The sequence below is a fragment of the Macrotis lagotis genome, chromosome 3 (assembly GCF_037893015.1).
Source record: "Macrotis lagotis isolate mMagLag1 chromosome 3, bilby.v1.9.chrom.fasta, whole genome shotgun sequence".
Lineage (NCBI taxonomy): Eukaryota > Metazoa > Chordata > Mammalia > Peramelemorphia > Peramelidae > Macrotis > Macrotis lagotis.
Window position 1 is genome coordinate 36,896,452 of NC_133660.1, and position 20,833 is coordinate 36,917,284.

Here is a 20,833-nt window from a genome sequence, read left to right on the forward strand (position 1 = left end):
TAAAAACATTCAAAAATTTTAAGATTATTTTAAGAAATAATCCCATTAAATAACAAACATAATACCAAGCAAGGTCTAAAAGAGGGAGATGTATGTTTGCCATAGGTATTGACCACCATGGTGGAGGAGATCCAGAAGAGAGACAAAGGTTAAGTCCCTGAAGATGACAAGCTCTTCCAGTGTCTGGACGGTGTTGCACTGATTATACCAAATCCTAGAACATTGCCATACCCTGTGAAAGGTAGTTGGGCCTAACCATCTGCTCAAGACATATCAAGGAGATGGACATTTAGAAAGTGATTTAATCAATCATTTTTGACCCTTTGTCACTGATATTAGGAATTCCCAGTATCATTTGAAGAGCTGCCTGAGAAACTTGAGAGATTAAGGGACTTTACCCAGAACAAATATGTCAGAGACTAGACTTGAAGCCAGGTCTTCCAGACTCTCAGGCCAGACTTCAAGCATATTCCATGCTGCCCTGATGACACAGGCTGGCACAAAATAAATCACATTGATCTTAACCTCCTTTTTCAAGCTCAGAAACTTTTACTAGTTGTGGTACCATGGGCATGTGACTTAACCTTAGTGGGTCTCAGGGTCCTAGGTTGTAAAAAATATTCTTGCATAATTTACTTTTCCAAAGTAATTGTGAGAGTTGGGGGTAACTAGGTGCAGTGGATAGAGCACTGGTCCTGAAGTCAGGAGGACACAAGTTCAAATCCAACCTCAGACACTTGATACTTACTAGCTGTGTGACCTTGGGCAAGTCACTTATCCACATTGCCCCACAAAAATCAAAAAAACAAAGTTAATTAGGAGAAAAGCACAAAAATCTTGGAGCACTGTATAAATTTGAGTTACTGTGTTACTCTCCAATAATAATAACAATAATGATAATGATAATAATAATAATTATAGATAATATTTATATAGTACTTTAAGGATTGAATCCCACAGCAGTCTTGCAAGGGTATCAGTATTTCCACAGTAACATCAAAGGTTGAAATCAATGACTGGTCTTCCCAAAAGTCTAGCATTCTAGCAACACACAACACACCAACTCATCTCTATACAATACGACTCATCTCTATCCAATACTCCTTTTACAAATTATCCAAAATTATCCTCATCATGTCTGTCTCATAATTTGTATTTATTTCTTTGTTAAAGTCCCATCCAGAATTGTCTTTTCTATTTCATGTTAAATTTTAATCTTCATATTAAACTCCCATGTTGGGAGGATTTTTGAACTTGCTGGTTTGTACTTTGGTGGCTGAAAAAGGCAGATTAAACTAACAAATCACGTAATTTCAGCAAAACTTGAAGATTTAAAACAAACCCTCTTTTTAAAAATCACTTCTTTCTGATTGCCTACTATTAATAAAATCAGGAACCAACCAGTCCAACTGACTCTTTTTAAAAGCAAGCAAATGGGCCCAGGGATTTATGTGACTTTCCCAAGGTCATACTCCTGAGATGCTTCTGTGTTATGGTTATCTACAGTGTCACATGGAAAGTACCATAGCTTATTGGACAATGTCAAAAAAAATTAAAAGTAATGGTCATATTTCTCTTCCAAAATCATCTCATTCTTAAAATAAAAGTTTATCTTGAAATAAAAGCGGTTGCCCACCAATTGGGAAAGTCTGCACATACTGTGGTATATAGATATAATGAAATATAATGGTGCCATACCAATATGAGGAATTCAGAAAAGAGGATATTTGTAGGCACTGAAAAAGAGAAAGAAAGTAGAACCCAGAGATCAATCTCTAATACAGCATGAATGAATACAATACTAAAAGAAAACAATTCCAAACAAATGCAAGGATCACTATGGGATCCTGGGGCAGCTGATGAAAAGCAAAAGATTACAAATGGCAAATGGTGCACACTCTGGGATTATTCTTGAGGTCTATTTCTGTTGGTCAGGCTTGCCTATTTTTCTCTGTTTTAAAGGGGGAGAGCATGTATTAGGAAATAATTGGCATCAAAAAATTTTTTAATCAAAGTTTAGATTTTATAACACTTTCAGATGGTCTTTTTATACAGACAAGTAACTCTCAAGAGTGATTTTTTTTTGATGGAATGTGATAGTAAAAGCCTGTCATATTATGAGAAAAGATCTTAAATTGAAACACAATCATGCAAGTTCCATTTGGATCTAGTCAATATTTAACCACAATACCTCACAGCATCATTAAACATTAGAAGGGCAATGAAACAATGGAATGAGTTATGGATAGGAAAAAACCTTTAGGGAAAGAGGGTCCATAATAACAGCATTAAGCTAACCTTGCAAAAAAAAAACTTACCTATTATTTTTGGAGAGAGACTTATTCTCCCAACAAACCATCTTAAACTTCTAATTAATTTATCATCATTTTTCCTTTTGAATTCCTGTAATCAGGTCATTTTAATGCTTCATTTCCTTCTGACCTCCTGAATCCCTCCCTCTCTCCCAAAAAGAAACTAGACTGACGTTGCCCAGGAAAGTTCAATCTAAGGTCATATAGAAGAGGCACAGAGTTCAGCGAAAAGGAATCTAAGCTGATCCAATGTCCAAAAAAAAGAATTAATTTGAAAAAGCTTGGGAACTGGCTCACTTAGGAAAGAATATGTTCAATTTTTTTAAAATCTAGAAATCTTCCTTTTTTAGATTCTTTAATTAAAATAAAATTGAAATGCCTTCTTCTAATTTCACATTTAAAAACTATTATGCATGATAGATTATAAAAGCAAAATATCTTTCATAAATTCATCCTGAAAGACATTTCAAAATTCTTTGACAATTTATTTTTATTATGTTAACATAAAATATAAAGAAACATCCAAATCTCAAAAAAAGTTCCTATTTTGTCCTCTTCTAATAGACTAAAAGGTGACACCAACAATGTTGATGTACTGAAAGTTGAGACTATTTGTATTTGTATTTGTAAATTTTCTCTATTCCTTTCTTCTAGTGAAATCCTAAACACCCCAAAATCTTCAGTCTACCCAAAGGTACTGGGTTTACCAATACAGCAACTACCTATTCCATCTTATTTCTCCTTCTACTTGGGTTTACAATTTTTAAAAAATTAATTAAATTATTTCATATTAATACATGAGTTTGAATAAATTGTTTTTTTCAAAAATTAAAACTTAAAATTGACTTAATTTTACTGTAAACACAAAAGTTGCTGCAACAAGAAGAGCCTTTTTCTAGAAAGCAGAATTTTAACAACAAATATCCCTTGCTTCTATTTCTGCATTAACAAATGCATGTTCACTGACCTTCAACAGCTTGATTTCTCGTGTGACAATTTTTTTAACTAGTTTATCATCTTCACTCTCCAGGAATTTCTTGATGGCCACTATTCTTCCATTGTCTTTATTCCTACACTTCATCACTGCTCCATAGCTGCCCTCACCAACCAGGCCTAGGTTCTCATATTTCTCCATTTTACAAGAACAAAATTAAGAGTAATTTGTCTCGCCTGAAAACCAGAATACAAGGTTAACAATACCTAGCCCATTCATGTTCATGAGCTTACCCGCTAATGAGCTATGCCCAGCTTCTTGAGCCCTGTCTTAGAGGCTGTCTCCTCCTACCCCAGTGGAATTTTACCTACAGACCAGTCTGGGGAAGCATGCCCCCCCACCTCTCTCTCATACACACATACACACACACACACAGACACAGACACACACACACACACACACACACACACACACACACACACACACACACATTCTCATTCTCTCTCTCTCTCTCTCTCTCTCTCTCTCTCTCTCTCTCGCCCTTCATCCCTCCCCCTCTTTCTGGTAGATTTGGAAGGGACCCCAGACTTTATTCTAATCCATACCTGAGGAGGAATTCCTTCTATAATATCCAATCGAGTGGACATCCAGCCTTGCCTGAAGACCTGAGGTAAAAAGAAATTCTTAAGCTGCCCACCACACTTTTAGATGGTTCTAATTGGAAACCACCCCATCCTGGTTCTAGGGCCTAGACTTGGTAAGAACACCTTTTTTTTTTATTGAATCAGACAATCAGAACAGAAAGTTAAGTGGACTGGTAAAATCTATCTCAGAATGGAGGGAAGATTCTGAGTCTCTGGATTGGAGAGGATGGAGAGTCTTAGCATGAAGGCAAGAGAGGAGTCTGATGTGACAGAGAAGAGAGAAACCCAGGAGAGGCATTGGCTCCACAGGCATCCAGGAGAGGGGAACCTAGACTGAGTCTGTCTTTTCCTCAACTTCTGCTCCTGTCTCACATTTTAATCCCAAGTGCTTCCTGTAAACTGAGTTTTGCCTCAACCACAATTAGAGGTTTATTAGAGATAGACATAAATATCAATATTAGGAAGAGAGTGCATTCTTAGCAGAAGTGATAGGATTGTGGCTGAACTCAGAATTTTCTATCTATCAGTTCCCTAAAAACAAAAAGAAAAACAAGTGAGATTTAGGGACCATTACATTGTCACCTGTGCTTAAAATCCTTCCTCTCTCTGAAACTTCCACTAACTGCTTCTCATTATGTCTTGGTAGCCAAACAAAACACATTTACTACTTCTTAATCCACCTAATAGTTCTTCTAGTTGAAGACACATCTATCATCCCTCCTAAGCCTCCTCGAGACCACTCCTTGAGTCTGATCTGCATTGCTCTGACTAGCCAGGCTTTGTCAAAGACATTCTGATATGTAGCACCCTGGAATATCCTTCAGAGGGGTCTGACCAGAGTCAGAGAGCCTGATACTTCCCCAAGTCTAGGCACTGAAAATTCATTTTCAGATGTAGCAGCTGAGATCTAGGAAGTGTACCTTTCTCCCACTGCTAGCTTTTCTTGAGTTTATAGTACACCACAACACCCATAATCCTTTCATATGGACCACTACCCAGTCACATTTATGCTTGAGATTTCTGGTCTAACCATAGACATTTTTTTATTTTTTCATGATGGGGTTTATTTATTTACTTAATCCACCCATACAATTCTAATCTTGTTTTCCAGTTCTAGCTACATGCTCAAGACCACCCACACACATTTAACAATAATCTAAGAAAAGTAGATGTAATTTTTTCTCAGTAAGAGGCCAAATCTTCAGAGAGGTGGGGGAGAAAAGAGGTGTGAAAGGATTAAGAAAAATAAAGAGAAGGTGTGGAAATAGATTGAACCTGTCTGATTCAGGAAAGATGAAAAGGAGCCCCTGGGATTAGAGAACAAAAATTTGTATTATAATCCATCAGAGTTATAACTCCCCAAAACTAAGTTTGGCAGCACATGAGTAGGAACAGAAGAGGAAGATGGTGGGGAAAAGAACAGGCAGGCAAAGGATTTAAAATTAGAGGACATTATAGGGTTAAAATGGCAAACTATTTGGGCTGAGATTGGACCTGAGAAAGTTCTGAAGTATATAAGGATTAAGAGATCTCAATGAGAGTGAAGAGTAGGTTTGGAAGGCATGAGGCATAGGGAGAGGTAGAAGAATAGAAAGAGATGGGGAGGTGAATCATTTTTCTTCCAAAACTTTACTTAAAATTTAGCCTGCTGTATTTGGTCAAACGTTTAATTCACCCCTAAAAAACTCCTAAATTTACTGAATTTCAAGTCTCTCCTGTGCCTTGGCAGCATCAAATTATTTCATGGACCTTGTATGGCCCAATGACCAGATGTTCCCTGACCCTGTTTTAGAGGAATATCAGAGTCTCTAATTAGGGAAGCTGGACATTTGTGTCTCATGATAAAATCCAGAATGTGGCCTGAGGTTCAGTGAAGGAGTACATTAGGCTGCCTAAAGAAGCTAAGGAATTGGGAGTTTGAAAGACTATTTTTGTGAATATTCAAATCCTCAAGAAAAAGGAAAGGAGTTGAGGAGGGGAGAAAGATGGTGAGCCAAGTGATGAACTCCTTGAGAAAGTAATGAGAATAACCTAGATCAGAGCACTGCAACCATCATTATTTGGTTTGGGTGGAAATTTTTAATTGCATTTGCTTATAAGGAGAAAAGTTAGCTTAGTGAAGTATAAGTCCTTATCTCTTCCTCATTTTCCCATACTGGCCTCAAAGGAATCCTGCTGACTTCTACACCAAATATAAGTCTGATCCAATTGAGGGAAGCAGGATATTTCAAACAAATCCCAACTTTGTCACCAATTGCATGTCCAGGAGAGGTTAGTGTCAAGACAAATCCTGCCAGAAAAGGCAGGAGACTCTGGAGGCTTTTTTCCTCTTTTCCTGTCTGTTCTGCAGATTCTTTATCAAGAGAGAGCAAAGGAATGCTGTGGAGGCTTAGAGAGATGCATACTTTTTAATTGTACAGCCTTGGCAGCAGGAGGCTGCAAGGTCAAGTACACACATAAATCTATCTGCTCAGCCCAAGTTTGCTTATGAGTTCCCCTGGTGCCTAGGTCACTTTTTTCCTCTCAAGGCAAATCAGCTTGCCTTCACTTCCACAGCTGCATTTTCCACCGTCCGCTTTTCCCACCATCCACCCACTTGTACACCTGCTCTGTTGTCCCTAGCCTGGATATTTATAGGGGCCTAGAACAAAGCCAGCATCATACCAAATCTTAGACTTTAATAAGTATTATCATATAAATAAAATGTGTAATCACACTACATCTGGACTGATTATATAACCATTAGTAAGAGAATATCCAAATATCATGCAATCATCCGGTCAAACTGGACCACTGTGATTAAGGGAAATTCATAATCACATCCAAACCAAATAGCTTGCCTTCCATGATGAAAAGCTAAAGGAGAATTCAGAAGGGACAGTGGGGAGGAAGGAGTCTCCTCCCCATCATCTCCCGCTCCAGACCAGTGGGAGCAGGGGGGAATGGGGAAGGAGAAGTAAGGTGATAGAGCTGATGCTAAGACAAAATTTAGCCATGTTTTAATGAAAGCAAGTAGATGGAAGATGTGTAAAAGATGAAAAAGATCTAGGATGAAGGGGAGTTTGTTCACATAGGAAGTGGAGGCTGTTCTTCCTTCATTCTTGAGTACCAATGAAGTCAGAAGGGTGATGTCTTGACTTGCAGGTAAATTGGATTTCATGGCAATGGCATGATACTAGGTTAAACAGGAGGTAGGCCCAAAACTATGGAGAATACCAGGGTCAGATGTTTTCCATTTTATTCAGCAGGCAAAGAGTAGAGAAGCTACATCATCACAGCAATAGGACAATAACTCATATGACATATGGGACACTGGAGAGAGAATAGGCTGGCAGCAGGGAGACCAATTGGGAGGCTAGTTCAATGATGTCCTCCTGACAAGGACCATAATGGAATGAAGAGGATTCTAGACATGAGAGGTCTTGGAGAAAGAAACCACAGGACTTGTCAACTGAGGTCATATGGAGCCTGAAAAAAAAAGACTCCAAGGCTATGAGCCAAGGATAATGATATACCTGTCTTCATAGCAGTGGAAATAAAGAAGTTATAAAAGGAACAGGTTTAGAAAGGAAGCTGACTTCATTTTGTTGTGCCACATTAAATGCAGTGAAAAATATCCAGCAGGTAACTGGAACACTGGGGAAAGGTTAAGGAGTGAAGGTGAGAAAGAGATTTGGGATCCACCTGTATAGACCTCATAACTGAAGAAATGGAACTGGATGAGATGATTAATCTTAATTATTATCTTAATTAAATAGTGAATATTTATAGACCTTTATAGCTCACGTAAGGGTTTCGCTCACAGCAATCTCATGAAGTCAATAATACAATTATTTTCCCCATTTAATAGATGAGGAAACTGAGACCCCAAAAATGAGGTTAATGATTTGCTCAATAAATCTAGGAACCAGGGCTTAAACCTAGGATGTCTGCCTTCAAGACTAGTGCTTCTCTCCTCCCTCTTAAATAATGGAAATAGTAACTGGTTCATGGAAAACTTGACTCAATCTATTAAGAATTTATTTTTAAAAAAAAACAAAATCACAGAACTCAGAGAAACTTGTAAAAAAAGACCTGAATGACGTGATAGTGCAGGTAATCAGAATTTATACAATAATAATAATGTAAATGAAAATATTAATAAAGGACTTTAGAACTCTGACTTCAGAGGGCTGCTGGTGAGGCATACTCCCTACCTCTCAGCAGAGAGATGGCAGACTCTAGGTGTAGAATGATGCCATAGACGTGTACAGAGCGTGGGCCGGGTATGCACACCTCAACTACACCCTATGCACACCTGGACCACGCTCTATGCACACCTATGAATGAAGCACACTCTTGAGAGAAGCAGACATGGTCAATCCGTTGATTTGTTTTGCTTGTCTGTTCTTATTTACTACAAGGGAAAGCTCTATGGGGGTGGAAGAGTAGAAATTTTAAGAGACAGTAATAAATCAATAAAATAGTTAAAATGAAAAAAACAATCACAGGATCATCACTCCTTAAATCATTCCATTTGATTCCTATGTATAGGACTTAGTCTTTGGTTTATAAAGGTGATTGCTATGTTCTATTAAGACATTACACATGCACTGCAATTTCAAAGCTGAATATGTTTTCAGCAACCTGCTTTTGAAATTCCCAAAAGAAAAAGAAAAAGCTATTATTATTCATTTAATATGGATAAAAGCACTGGAAATGTTTTACAATCAAGCTTATTTAGGAAAAGAAGCCATCTTTAGAGATGAGATACCCTTGGGTCACTAGTTAACATTCCTATGATGAGAGTTATTTCCTTAAGTACAATTCACATAATTTCCAATGTTTTATCTGGTTAAAATATTTTAAATTACTGAATTTTATGTCACTGAATTTTTCAAGACATCAATCAAAAGGAAAGACAAGGGCAGCTAGGTGGCGTAGTGGATAAAGCACGGGCCTTGTAGTCAGGAGTACCTGAGTTCAAATCCGGTCTCAGACACTTAATAATTACCTAGCTGTGTGGCCTTGGGCAAGCCACTTAACCCCATTTGCCTTGCAAAAAAAAAAAAAAAAAAAAAAAGGAAAGACAAGCACAGATTTAAACAACAGTAAATGATCCATAAAATCTGCTGTTATATGTGATGATATTTGTACAGTCATCCTCTTCCCTTTTCCAACAACAACCTAGGCTGTTCCTGGGTCCCTGGACTCTGATAAATCAATGTTCACCTTTCTTTGTCCAGAACAAGGTTTCTACATCACTTCCTGGACCTTTCTAAACCATACTGACCACATTCCATTAATCCCACCCTTATCCTCCGACAGCCAGAATATGGACTCTGTCCTTGTGGGGTACGGGCTTTGACAAATGAGTTTTTGCCATATATTGCAAAGAAATAAACCTCACTTTCCAGTCATCGTGTCACTGCATATGCGTGGGTATATGTTCAACCTCCTTTTTCTGGCTCCCCTTTATATACTGCCTTTCTCCATTAGAACACAAGCTCCTTATAGTCAGGACTGTTTTACTAGTCAAAGTTCAGCACAGCACCTGGTTCTGTGACCCTATTTAGTGGGCCCAAGATCCTGCTGTGGGTTGCCATTTCTTTCCCTGATGGATTAAAACAAACAGAAATTAAGTGACTTGCCCAGGATCACACAGTGTCTAAGACTGGATATGGACTCAGGTCTTCCTGATCCAGACCCAGCACTCTTATCCCCTGAACCACTCAGTTGCTTAGCACATAACCAGGTGTTGAATAAATGCTTTTTCATTCATTCATTCACTCATTCATTCATTCATTCATTTCATGACAATATGTTATCTAAGATCTAGTAAAAGGGGAGCTATTGCTATGAGTTTAAGTTAAAGCAATATTTAAAATCTCATGATAGAAATAGCAAAATAAAGTAAAAATTTTATCTTTAGTAACTATTCCTATCCATCCTCTTACAGAAGTGCTAATGGAAGATTTGTTTAACTAGACAAATGTATAAAGAAAAAGAAAAAGAAAAAAGGAGTCCAGAAAACATGAAAGCTAGTCCTCTGAATCAACTTAAAGTTGGTTGCACTCCAAAATTACACAATTGTAATTCATTCATGCAATGAATGCTGACCCTATACTAGATTTGCAAAAATTCACAAAAAGGATTCTTAATTTACAACTCATAATTTCTAAAGAATTCTGAAGAATTTTCTCCATAGAACAAAATCACACATGCCATTTCTGTTCCAAAACCTTTCTCTAGGAACTAAGAAAACTAAGAAAAGATTACACAGAAGCATGGAAGCTGTCCAAGTAAATGACAATAAGGAAATGATGTATATTCACAGAAGGAAAAAAAAGTTTACTTCTGTCAATGAATCCTGGAACAGTTGCCCCAATTTTGCTATGTACAAAAACTCTGACTTTGATATTTCAACAATTCTATGATCTTATCAATAAGGAAAGTCCCTCCAATGATGCAGATTACTATCCTCTTGTCCACATCTAATAACATCCACCACATGGTATCTACCTATCATTTTGGAGGCTTCCATTCTTGATACTGCATGGGTACCAAATAGAGTGGCATATCATCCACTGGTGCATCTTTTCCCTTAGCTATGTAAAAAGCACATTATTTTTCTAATAATGTTTCTTCACATCCTTTGCCATTGTTTCTTGTATATAATATGTAGCCTTTTCAACTCATCAAACCCTTTAGCTCACAACTTAAAATCCTTATTTATTATGATGGGAAGCTAGGTGGGCACAGTGGATAAAATGCCAGGCCTGGAGTCAATAAAACTCTTCCTAAGTTCAAATCTGGCCTCAGACAATTACTAGCTTTGTGACCCTGGGCAAGTCACTTAATTCCATTTGCCTCAGTTTCCTCATCTTTAAAATGAGCTGGAGAAGGAAATGGCAAACTGCTTCAGTATCTCTGCCAAACATTCCAAATGGGGTCACAGACAGTCAGAAGTGACTGAAATTACTGAACAGTAGCAAACTGATATTCCATGACTCACAGTCATATGTAGTTACCAGAGGTATACTTTTGCTTTTGCAAAAGTTAAAAATATGCTTTTGCTGTGGGAAAACAGAGCTGAAGAACTTTCTGAAACTAAGCCAGCCTACTCTTCTCTTCTTCAAGTGTGGACCTGAATCATTATCCATTTGCAGCATGGATCCCAGAATAAGGATCAAAGGACCAGTTTTATGGGCTAATCACATAATTGCACATCACAATCTGGATCAGAGGTGTCAAACATGTGGCCAGACTTCCCAATGTAGCTGGAACCTTATCAAATAAGAAGATAAGACAAAGATGATATTTAAATCTGTAACAAACAAACAAATGAGCAACCTCACAGGAATCCTTATAAATTAGTGATCCCATTTCTATGAGTTTGATATCACTGGTCTGGATGATTAGTATTATTATCACTTGACTTTTTCAAGCGGGACTTTGGTCAAACTCTTTTAAGAAATCACAAATCTTATTTTTCAAAAGAAAAAAATCCAAGATATTAACAACCATATGAAAAAATATTCCAAGTCAAAAGCAATTCTAGGGTTCTACCTCATTTTCATCAATTTGACAAAGAAGACAAAAAAGGGAAATGAGAGTTGTTGGAGGACCTTAAAAACTGATCTAGACATTTGGAAAAGTATTTTGGAACTAGGTCCAAAAAAGTCACTAAATGTTGCATACTCTTTGATCCAGAGTTGCAACTACTAGACCTTTACCCCCAAAAGATAACAGGAAAAGGAAAAGGATTCATATAAAGATGAAAATATTTACAGAAACTATCTATAGTGGTAAAGTATTTCCTTAAAATTAAGAAAATAACTATGAATTTGAAATAGCTAAACAAAGTATGGCATATGAATATAATGAATATTATTGTACTATATGAAATAATAAAAAAAATGGTTTCAGAGAAACCTTGGGAAAGTGCTTGAACTGATACAGAGTGAAGGGAGTAGAACCATTTATACAATAAAAACATTATAAAGAATAAGAATGCTGAAAACCTAAGAATTCTGAAAACTTAAGAACTCTGATCAATGAAATTACTATTCATGATTCCAAAGTTCTGACAGCAAAGCTTGTTACCCACTAGAGAGAGAGAGAGAGAGAGAGAGAGAGATAATGGCTCAGGGTATAAAATGAGACAAATTTTTTGACATAGTCAAGCAGGAATTTATTTTGCTTGATTAAATAATTCTGATAAAAGGGCTTTCTTTTCCTTTTTTTCCTAATTGATGGAGAAGGTAGAGGAAAAAGAGGGTTAGAGATACAATAACCTTCCCTCCCTCCCTTCCCCCTCCCCCCCAACCCATAAAAAAAGAGAACAGGGGAGTTATAGACAAGCTGGACAGTTTTAAAAGTTACATGTTGAATTTATTCTATACTACAAATACAAGCAAGTTTTACACCACAAAGATTCAAAGTTTCAGGCACAATCAATCTCCTGTTCTATAGTGTACATGGAATGTTGGCTTTGTTTGATGTTTATTAAATTCAGAATAAAACAAAATTGAACTTTGTTAAAATTTTTTTTTCTTTTGGACTCTTCTCTGGAATATCTTCCATAATACTGATCAATGCCTTTTATGAGATGTCCCTATAAGGACTACTGAAATAGTCTATTAATCTAAGTCTCCTGTCCTTTCTGATTCATCCTATACAGATGCCAAAAAAATATTTCTAAAGCACATTGGTCTGAACATAGCATTCCTCCCCACAATAAACTTTATTCATTCTCTATTACCTTTAGTATCAAATTTTCAAAACTTGTCATAATCTGTCTCCAACCTACCTTCCTGAACTTATCATACCTCACTATCATTTGTGTACTTGATGGTCCTGCTAAATTGGCCTTCTTGCTGTCTTCACATTCAGCATTCTGCCTCCATATCTTTGAAGAGCCTGTCTTCTGAGTTTGGAATGCCCTCCTTCCTCACTTTTACTTCTCCCAATCCTTAGTTTTCTTGAAAACTCAGTTCAAGCACCTCATACTACAGGAGACTTCTCATCCTCTCAACCACTAGTGCCTTCCACCTAAAATTTCCTTAAATTTTAAACATATTTGTATTATTTACTAATTTAGTTATACATATATAAATTTCCATGTTGGCTACTTCAATAGAATGTAAGCTCTTTAAATGAGAATTGTTTCATTGCTGTCCTCAAAGCTTCAGTAGACTGAACAATATCCAGGACCAAAAAGTTGCCCAACAAATATTTTTTTATTGCCCAGTTGTGTGCTATATTATTCCTTGTTTGATATGAAAAATCAGAATTTAATCATTAGCTATTGATTGACTGACTTGAAGTTATCTCACATTTTCTTGATAGGTGAGGAAGATTATTCATTGATACTTTCATATTCCATATCAAATAGTTCTTTTCCTGCTCAACAAATAAGCACAATGCTATCTATGATTCCCTAAGACTTTTGTTCAACTTATGACTGTCAATATTTTTATAAAAGTTTGTCAGGGGCAGCTAGGTGGTGCAGTAGATAAAGCACCAGCCCTGTAGTCAGGAAGACCTGAGTTCAAATGCAGCCTCAGACACTTAATAATTGCCTAGTTGGGTGGCCTTGGGCAAGCCACTTAACCCCATTGCCTTGCAAAAACAAAAAGTTTACCTGTTCCCATCTCATACATCACTGATGTTCTCCATGCAGATTATTCCCATAAAAATTTTGCAGATATGGAAAACGAGGCATATTCATTAGCAGGTGTGTATATTTTCTTGGGCAACAAATCACAGATTCTTGGTCTAGCTTAAATATTCTGATCATCTAAATCTTCTTCAAGTGTCTTCTCCACTTACTTATGAAGTACTTGGCTAGATGCAGTAACTCTACTGTCCTTTATAACAAAGTATGTTATAAAAAAATCTTACAATTTTTTCCACTTTTTTGTCTATCATCCTTCCAATGTCATCCTTGAATACTAATTGGCAATGATCTCAAATTAAATTGTTTTCCAATCCTTCTTGCTCTTTTTATGAGGCAAGATTGCTATTAGTTTTCCGCCATCCCCCTCTATAAGATGTTATGAACAAGTTTATATTCTAAACCAATACAGCTACCAAATCTAAAATACCTGTTGGCTGAGGTAGTTTCTAGGCTCTTTTGGTCTCCTCCTATATCAACTGACTTAACTATAATTTTTTTAAGGCAATGGGATTAAGAGTGACTTGCCCAAGGTCAAAAAGCGAAGCAATTATTGTGTCTGAAGCTATATCTGAACTCAGTTCCTCCTGACTCCAGGACCACTGCACCACCTAGCTACCCCTGCCTTAACTATAAATTAAGCTTCTTCAGAAAGAATCTATGTCAATACCCATCTTTTTCCTATTTATCAGTGTCAAATGCTTGTTTGCAGAGAGTTTAGAGTTTTTTAATTGCATATCACTCATTTTTCTAATACTTAAGTCTTTCTTCAAGTCTGGTATTAATTTTTAATTTTGCTTTACACTGCTGCTGTGACTGTTTGTGGACAGAAATGAGCTGCATCCTTTCTGTTAAAATGTCATCAAGCTCATATTCAGTTACCTGGGCCCTGCCATGCCCAACCCCCATAAACCCTGTTCTCCCTGTCTTCATGACATATTAGACTTCTGTGAAGTCTGTTTTCTTACTCCTGAATCATATGTTCCAACACATTTGTCACCATCCTCGCCCATGACCACTTTTTCTGCATTTTAATCAAGTATCAAAGTATACATATACTTTTGGGTTTTATTGAATTTACAACAGAATTTCTCCACTTCCTCATCCTCTGCAAAAGATGTTGATACATGTGCTTGAGTTATTTTCAGATTGTTCTTTTTGCCACCATCACTGCAAGTCTTGGCCAAACCCCCATGCCAAGATCTTTCCTCTGGGATGCAATTTAAACCAACTCCCCCAACTTCTAAAGAGAGCTTGCCTTCAAGTCAGCCTTCCATGTGGCTGTAATTTCCTATTTATTCTGGTTTTTATTTATAACAAGAAGGTAAAGATTTCTCTATCTCAGTTCCTCCAACAGTAGTTCCACTCATTGATGACTGGAACAAAAAATCTCACATTTAGAGAGTCATCAGTTAAGTTAAAGATTTTAGGCTGCCTAAAAACTGCACCTTTCTCTTATGACATTTAAATGTTCTAGTCCCACTCTCACCTTGGACATGTTCTCCTCTTATAGCAGGGTTGGGCTGGTAAATGTTTAACTACTAGCTCTTCACAAAAAGATACACACTATACATAAGTTTAATCAATACTATAAACACTTTCTCCATCGCTTTCTAAAGTCTAGACAATCAACACAACAATAAGTCAAGCCCTGATCTGTAGCATTTACCATGTCCAAGGTGAAAATGCTCATCCTGAAATTTTAAGTTGGTTTTAACTAGGTCAAGCTGACTCTAACACACTTATCTAATAGTTTCCATGTTACATAGATTACTTCAGTGTGTGTATGTGTGTCTGAGTGTATGTAATATGTGCACATATATATGCATACATATACATCCATGTGCATATAGCATCTATATATCTACCATTGAGATCACATATAAAGATCATATCTACTACATGACCCTTAATATGCTCACAAAGAAGCCCAGTTTGATCTGATAAAACATCAATCTTCATACTACAAGAGGTGGGAGATGGAAAGAAGAGAAACCAGCTAAGAAAACGTATCAACTATCACAAGGTAAAATATCTTTCATTTGGACCCCAATAATGCAGAACTGGTGATCATAATCCTTGCACTACCACTATTATCACTCTTCCTATTGTTTTTCTGCATAACAAGGAATAAAGTTCACTAAACACATGGATCTAGTGAGGACAATCTCAACAGGCAGTGTCTGTAGTGAAAAGGGCAGATGTAGACTTGTGGTTACAAAGAATGCTTTTGAGTCCTGTGGCTTTCCCTTACTATTGGGAAAATATTTTATACCCCCTCTCCCCATCTACAGCCCTCTCACCAGCTTCCTCAGTTGCAAAAGGTGAATACCAATACTTGTACTAATTGACACAGAAGGTTGCCATGAGGATCAAGTCAGGAAAGTTATAATTTTAAAAAGGCACAGTAATTTATTGTCCATAATTTAAAGTACCTTACATAGTTACTAAAGCAGGTCTGAAAAAACAAGAGTACAGCTATGAAAGCCAAGAGTACAGCTGATAGAGTTTTTTTTATTTCCTAAATCAAAGAAAGTAGCAACATTTTGTCACCTGCTGGTCTATATTTCTCAATATATGCTAAATGCAAGTTATGAATAAAGACTGACCTTCAAAGAGGTTTTACCTTGTAATAGTTGATAACAAGATTGACTTCCAACAAAGATTGATATTCCAAATTTGAGACATTTCACTATATTTGCAACTTATACTTTATTTGCAAATCCTTGGACAGTGAACTCATTAGAGGTACCACAAGACTGGTAGAAGAATATAATTGCTAATGAATCCATGCCACGTAAAGATAACTGCATTTAAAATGCTAGAATCCAGCACCTAAATTGACTGTTGGTATTGTACTTTTTTTCTTTGCAAGTTAAGTGGTTTGCCCAAGGCCACACAGCTAGGTAATTATTAAGTGTCTGAGGCCGAATTTGCACTCAGGTCCTCCTGACTCCAGGGCTGGTGCTCTCTTCACTATGCCACCTAGCTGCCCCTGGTATTGTACATATTATAAAAATCTTTACACCATGAAAATTTTTAAGCCAACTTTTAATACATATAAATGTGGTCCATGAAAAATCCCAGTAGTTACTCTACTAAACCCGTGATTGGCATCTGTATTTACAAAATTATTTTAATCATGAATTTTTAGTTAAAGTAATCAATGTATTACATATGTTTGCTTACATTTCTATTTAAACTAACATTCTGCAAATGATCTTTGCATTCTCACTGAAAATCAAAAATAAAGTCTACTTTTCTTTCCAGCTAAAAAAACGTTTCCTTTTGTAAAGAAAATGGCAACATCCTATTATTTATTCCTTATTTACACCAAGGGAATCGCAAAGTCTTTTTCATATAATAAAAGTTAAATCTAGTATTCACATATTCAAGAAAGTATAGCCTCAGCCAAAGCATGAACTCCAACTCTTACTCTGTGAGCTGGACTACTTATTCATTGTTCACTCACACAAACTGGGTTAGGGATCAGACAGGAGATACTATACAGAAGGTCCTAAGGGGAATCCTGGCAGAGAATATAATCCTGCTACTTGCCATGACTGCTTCTGTGCTGCCCATTTACATGAACTCAGTGGTCATGGCACCACTAACTCTTAAATATAAAACATTTACTAAAAGTTAAGGTAAAAACAGAAACAATCATAACATTTACTCAGAATTCAGATGCAGAAACAATAATCACTTTTTACATCATGGAAGGCAATAAAAGGAATAAAAACACATCACAGGTCCACCCATCAACCTGGGTCAAAAATAGGCCCTTTCTTAGAGAGAGATCTATCAGGGAGACAGACACATGAATGAGGAGACCCAGGCCCCCAGGACAACTCACAGCTTTGAACTGTAGGTCTCAGTATCCTCGATCTCTTGAGGGACAATCTACACCACCCAAAAGCTGCTCCTCTGCTAGCTGCTCTCCTGCATCTCACTGCTCTACTGCTGGTCAAGGCTGAGTCTTTTATCCTCAAGCCAACAAAGCAGTGACAAGCTTTATTAGCTCATAGCCACTCTTTACAAGCCACAGGAAAAGTGTTATGCTTTATTGGAGTAACAAGCAGTTTCCTTAAACTGAACCTAAGATGTGCAAAGAGCTGGGAATTAGGCTTTGTCCAACCAATTCCAAGCCTCTTTTCATAGCAAAACACAAATTCAAAGCCCTGCCTTTTCCTGTTTCTCCCTCTCAAATCAGACAGTACAAATTGGCAATAAGTGGGGCACAGAATTAAACAGGTAAAGAACAGGCTGGACTACAATCTATCAGAATTTATTAAGAGCCTATTTTGTGCCAGTACTGCACTGCCATTTTGTTAGGTGATGGGGATGCAAGTACAATAAATTAAATAACCCCTGCTCACATGGAGCTCACATTCTAACAAGGAAGATGACAAATACATATGCAAATCTACACAGAATAATATAAAGAGGGAAAACATACAAGTCAATACAAGGGAGTTAAACAAGTTAATTTGGGAGGGAAAGCATTAGGAAAAGGAGAAGGGGGGAGTCAGGAGAAGCTTCATGCAGAATCTTTTTAAAAACTAATATTAGTCTTTAAAACAGTAAAGTCTGCCAATTTTACTACATGGCTAATGATGGCAAAACATGCCCATTTTCAAGAATTTAGAAGGATCAGTATAGAAAAGGTAAATGAGAACACATGGTAGGGGTGAACAAGAAAAGAACTCCAACGACAAAAAGAGAGGAAAGGATGGCATGCTTGATACAGAAGACAGGTTAATCAAGGAGAGACAGTAAGTGGACAGACCAAGGGCTTCCCTTTGTTGTTTTCAAGCTGCCAGGAGAATGTTGGGTAGCCTCTCCTCTTCCCCTTAGGAGAAGATGTGGACAAGATTACACAATAGGGCAGGCATGGATGGGAAATACCCTCCTCAATGAAATCATGGTTGTATTTGAGTGACCTCATAGCTACTTAAAACTAACCTATGTGCATAATGACAGAATTGAGTTGTGGATAAGAAATTTAGCCTAGGTTCCAGTTCAGACCTTGACATACTGACAGGTAGGCCCTGAGAAAGTTCCTTATTATTCTAGAAAACTCCTCAAGCCTCTAAATTTTGCAGTAATGCTGATAACATTGGAGGAAAAGGACATTCTTCACCCCAGCTACTTATCCCTAAGAAATCACAGAGCCAAGTCAAAAAGAAAACAAAAATCCTTCCAAGAATAGAGCATGTAATCAGATTACATACATTTTTGATTCGAGAAAGTTATTAAAAAATGATTCACTCATTATGAGAAACTTATTCTGGTGCATTCCATGCTTTCAAGTTCTCTAAAGATTTAGAATGGACATATAGATATATATAAATATGTGTGTGCATATGTAGAAATATACATATAAAATATATGTGTATGTACATATATATGTAAATATATATTGTGTATGTATATTAAAATATATGTATATATAAATGTATGTATATATAAGTATATGTGTATATATAAATGTGTATATATAAAAATATGTATTGCATATATATGTATATAAACATAAATATATATAAAATATGTGTATACGAATAAATATAAATATATATGCATAAACATATGTATACACATGAATATGCATATATGAATATTTATATAATGTATATATAATATGTATATATAAATATGTGTATTGTTAATATAAATATATTAAATATGTGTATATATAAATGTATGTATATATAAGTATATATGTATATATAAATGTGTGTATGTAAAATATATATGTGCACATATATGTATGAATATACATGTGTATATGAATGTAAATATATAGAAAATATGTGTATACAAATAAATATATATGTATAAATATATGTGTATGCATAAATGTGTGCATATATTTATATAATGTGCATATATAAAAATATGTGCATATATTAACATAGATATATTAAATATGAGTACATATGTTTGCATATATACAATATATGTACATATATAAATACCTGTACATGTGTGTATAAGCATATGTACATGTGTATATGAGCGTATATAAATATAGACATGCAATGTGTATGTGTGTGCATATATCTAAATGTGTGTGTGTGTGTGTATATATATATATATATATGTGTGTGTCTACATATATATATGTATGTATGTATGTAAAAATATGTGTGCGTATTTATCTCTCAATCTCTAGCTGTATGATGACACCTGAGGGTGGCTGGCCCCGAGGTCAGACTGCCTGCCCTTCGGGGCGTGGGGCAGGTCCTGGCTGGTCCTTGGAGTCCGTGTCCACCGGTCACGACCTCATTCGGGGTAGTGGCTTGTCCTTCCCTTCCCCCCGCGCCAGAGGCATTGGAGCTCAACACTAGCCGGGGCTGGCCATCAGCGGGCCGGGCTCCGTTAGAGGGGCGGTGGGTGGCGCACACAGCCGGGGCCCCGAGTTGCCTGGCCAGCGCGCTGCCCCCCCCCCGGCCCCCCTGCTAAGGCCGGGTCCGCAGCCCGGGGGCTCTCCGGGGGCTCTCCAGCCGCTCTCCGGCGCCGCTGCCCCGGGCCCCCGCGCCCAGGCATGCACACAGGCGCGCGCACGCCCACGCACGCACGCGCACGCCCACGGCGGGGCCCCCTCCCCGCCCGCCGCTTCCGGGGCAGGGGCGCCCGGCCGCCTCCCTCCGCGCAGCCGCCCTGGGCCAGGGGCCGCCCGAGGCGCCCCGCCCCCGCCGGCGGCCGCAGCGCAGGCCCGGGGCCGCGGGGCCGCCCGGTAGCTTACTGTTCGTCAAAGCCGAGGCGGCGGGCGGGGGGGGGCCGGGCCGCGCCGGGCCGCGCCGGCCGCGGGGGCTCCTGCACGCTCCGCCGCCTCCGCGCCGCCTCCGCGCCGGCGCCCTGCGAGCCCAGGCGGCTGTTGTCACGGTAACGCCGCCCCGGCGCGGCCGCGGGGCCGGGGGGGCGGGGGGGCGGGGAGGCGCGAGGCGCCGGGCTGGGCCGCCATCCGGCCGGCGCGGAGCAGGCGGCGTCCCTGGTCACCTGGGGGCGGCGGCCGGGAGGCGACACGGGGCGGGGCGCCCGCCCGCGGCCCGCCTCGTCACTGGCTGCGCCGCCTGCCTGTCCGGGTCTGGCCCCGCCCTCCTCCCCTCCTTCATTTCTCCTTTTTAATCTTCCCTTTCCCCTCTCACCTCCACTTCTCCTCGCCTCTTTTCTTCCCCTCTTCCTTTTCCTCACTCCTCCTTTCCTCTTCCTTTTCCCTTTCTCCTTCCATCTCTCTCCTTCCCCTCCTCCATCTCTCCCCTTCTCCTCCTCTCCCCTT

General features: G+C 38.3%; 1 protein-coding gene across 5 annotated transcripts in view; it reads right to left on the bottom strand.

Moving 5' to 3' along the window:
• Window positions 1–20,379, bottom strand: part of CDKL2 (cyclin dependent kinase like 2) — a 76,705-nt gene extending 56,326 nt beyond the window's left edge. For 2 of the 5 annotated variants that reach the window (XM_074228461.1, XM_074228464.1), the window contains exons 1-2: window positions 3,852–12,158; window positions 3,280–3,482 (exon numbers count right to left, since the gene is read on the bottom strand). In XM_074228461.1, coding sequence (XP_074084562.1) covers window positions 3,280–3,447 — 168 coding nt within the window. In that variant the 5' untranslated portion in view covers window positions 3,448–3,482; window positions 3,852–12,158. Of the gene's footprint in view, window positions 1–3,279; window positions 3,483–3,851; window positions 12,159–19,740; window positions 19,998–20,299 lie in introns of those variants that run through there. The other 3 variants (XM_074228460.1, XM_074228463.1, XM_074228462.1) reach the window with 3 other exon arrangements.
• Between the last annotated feature and the right edge of the window lie 454 nt (window positions 20,380–20,833).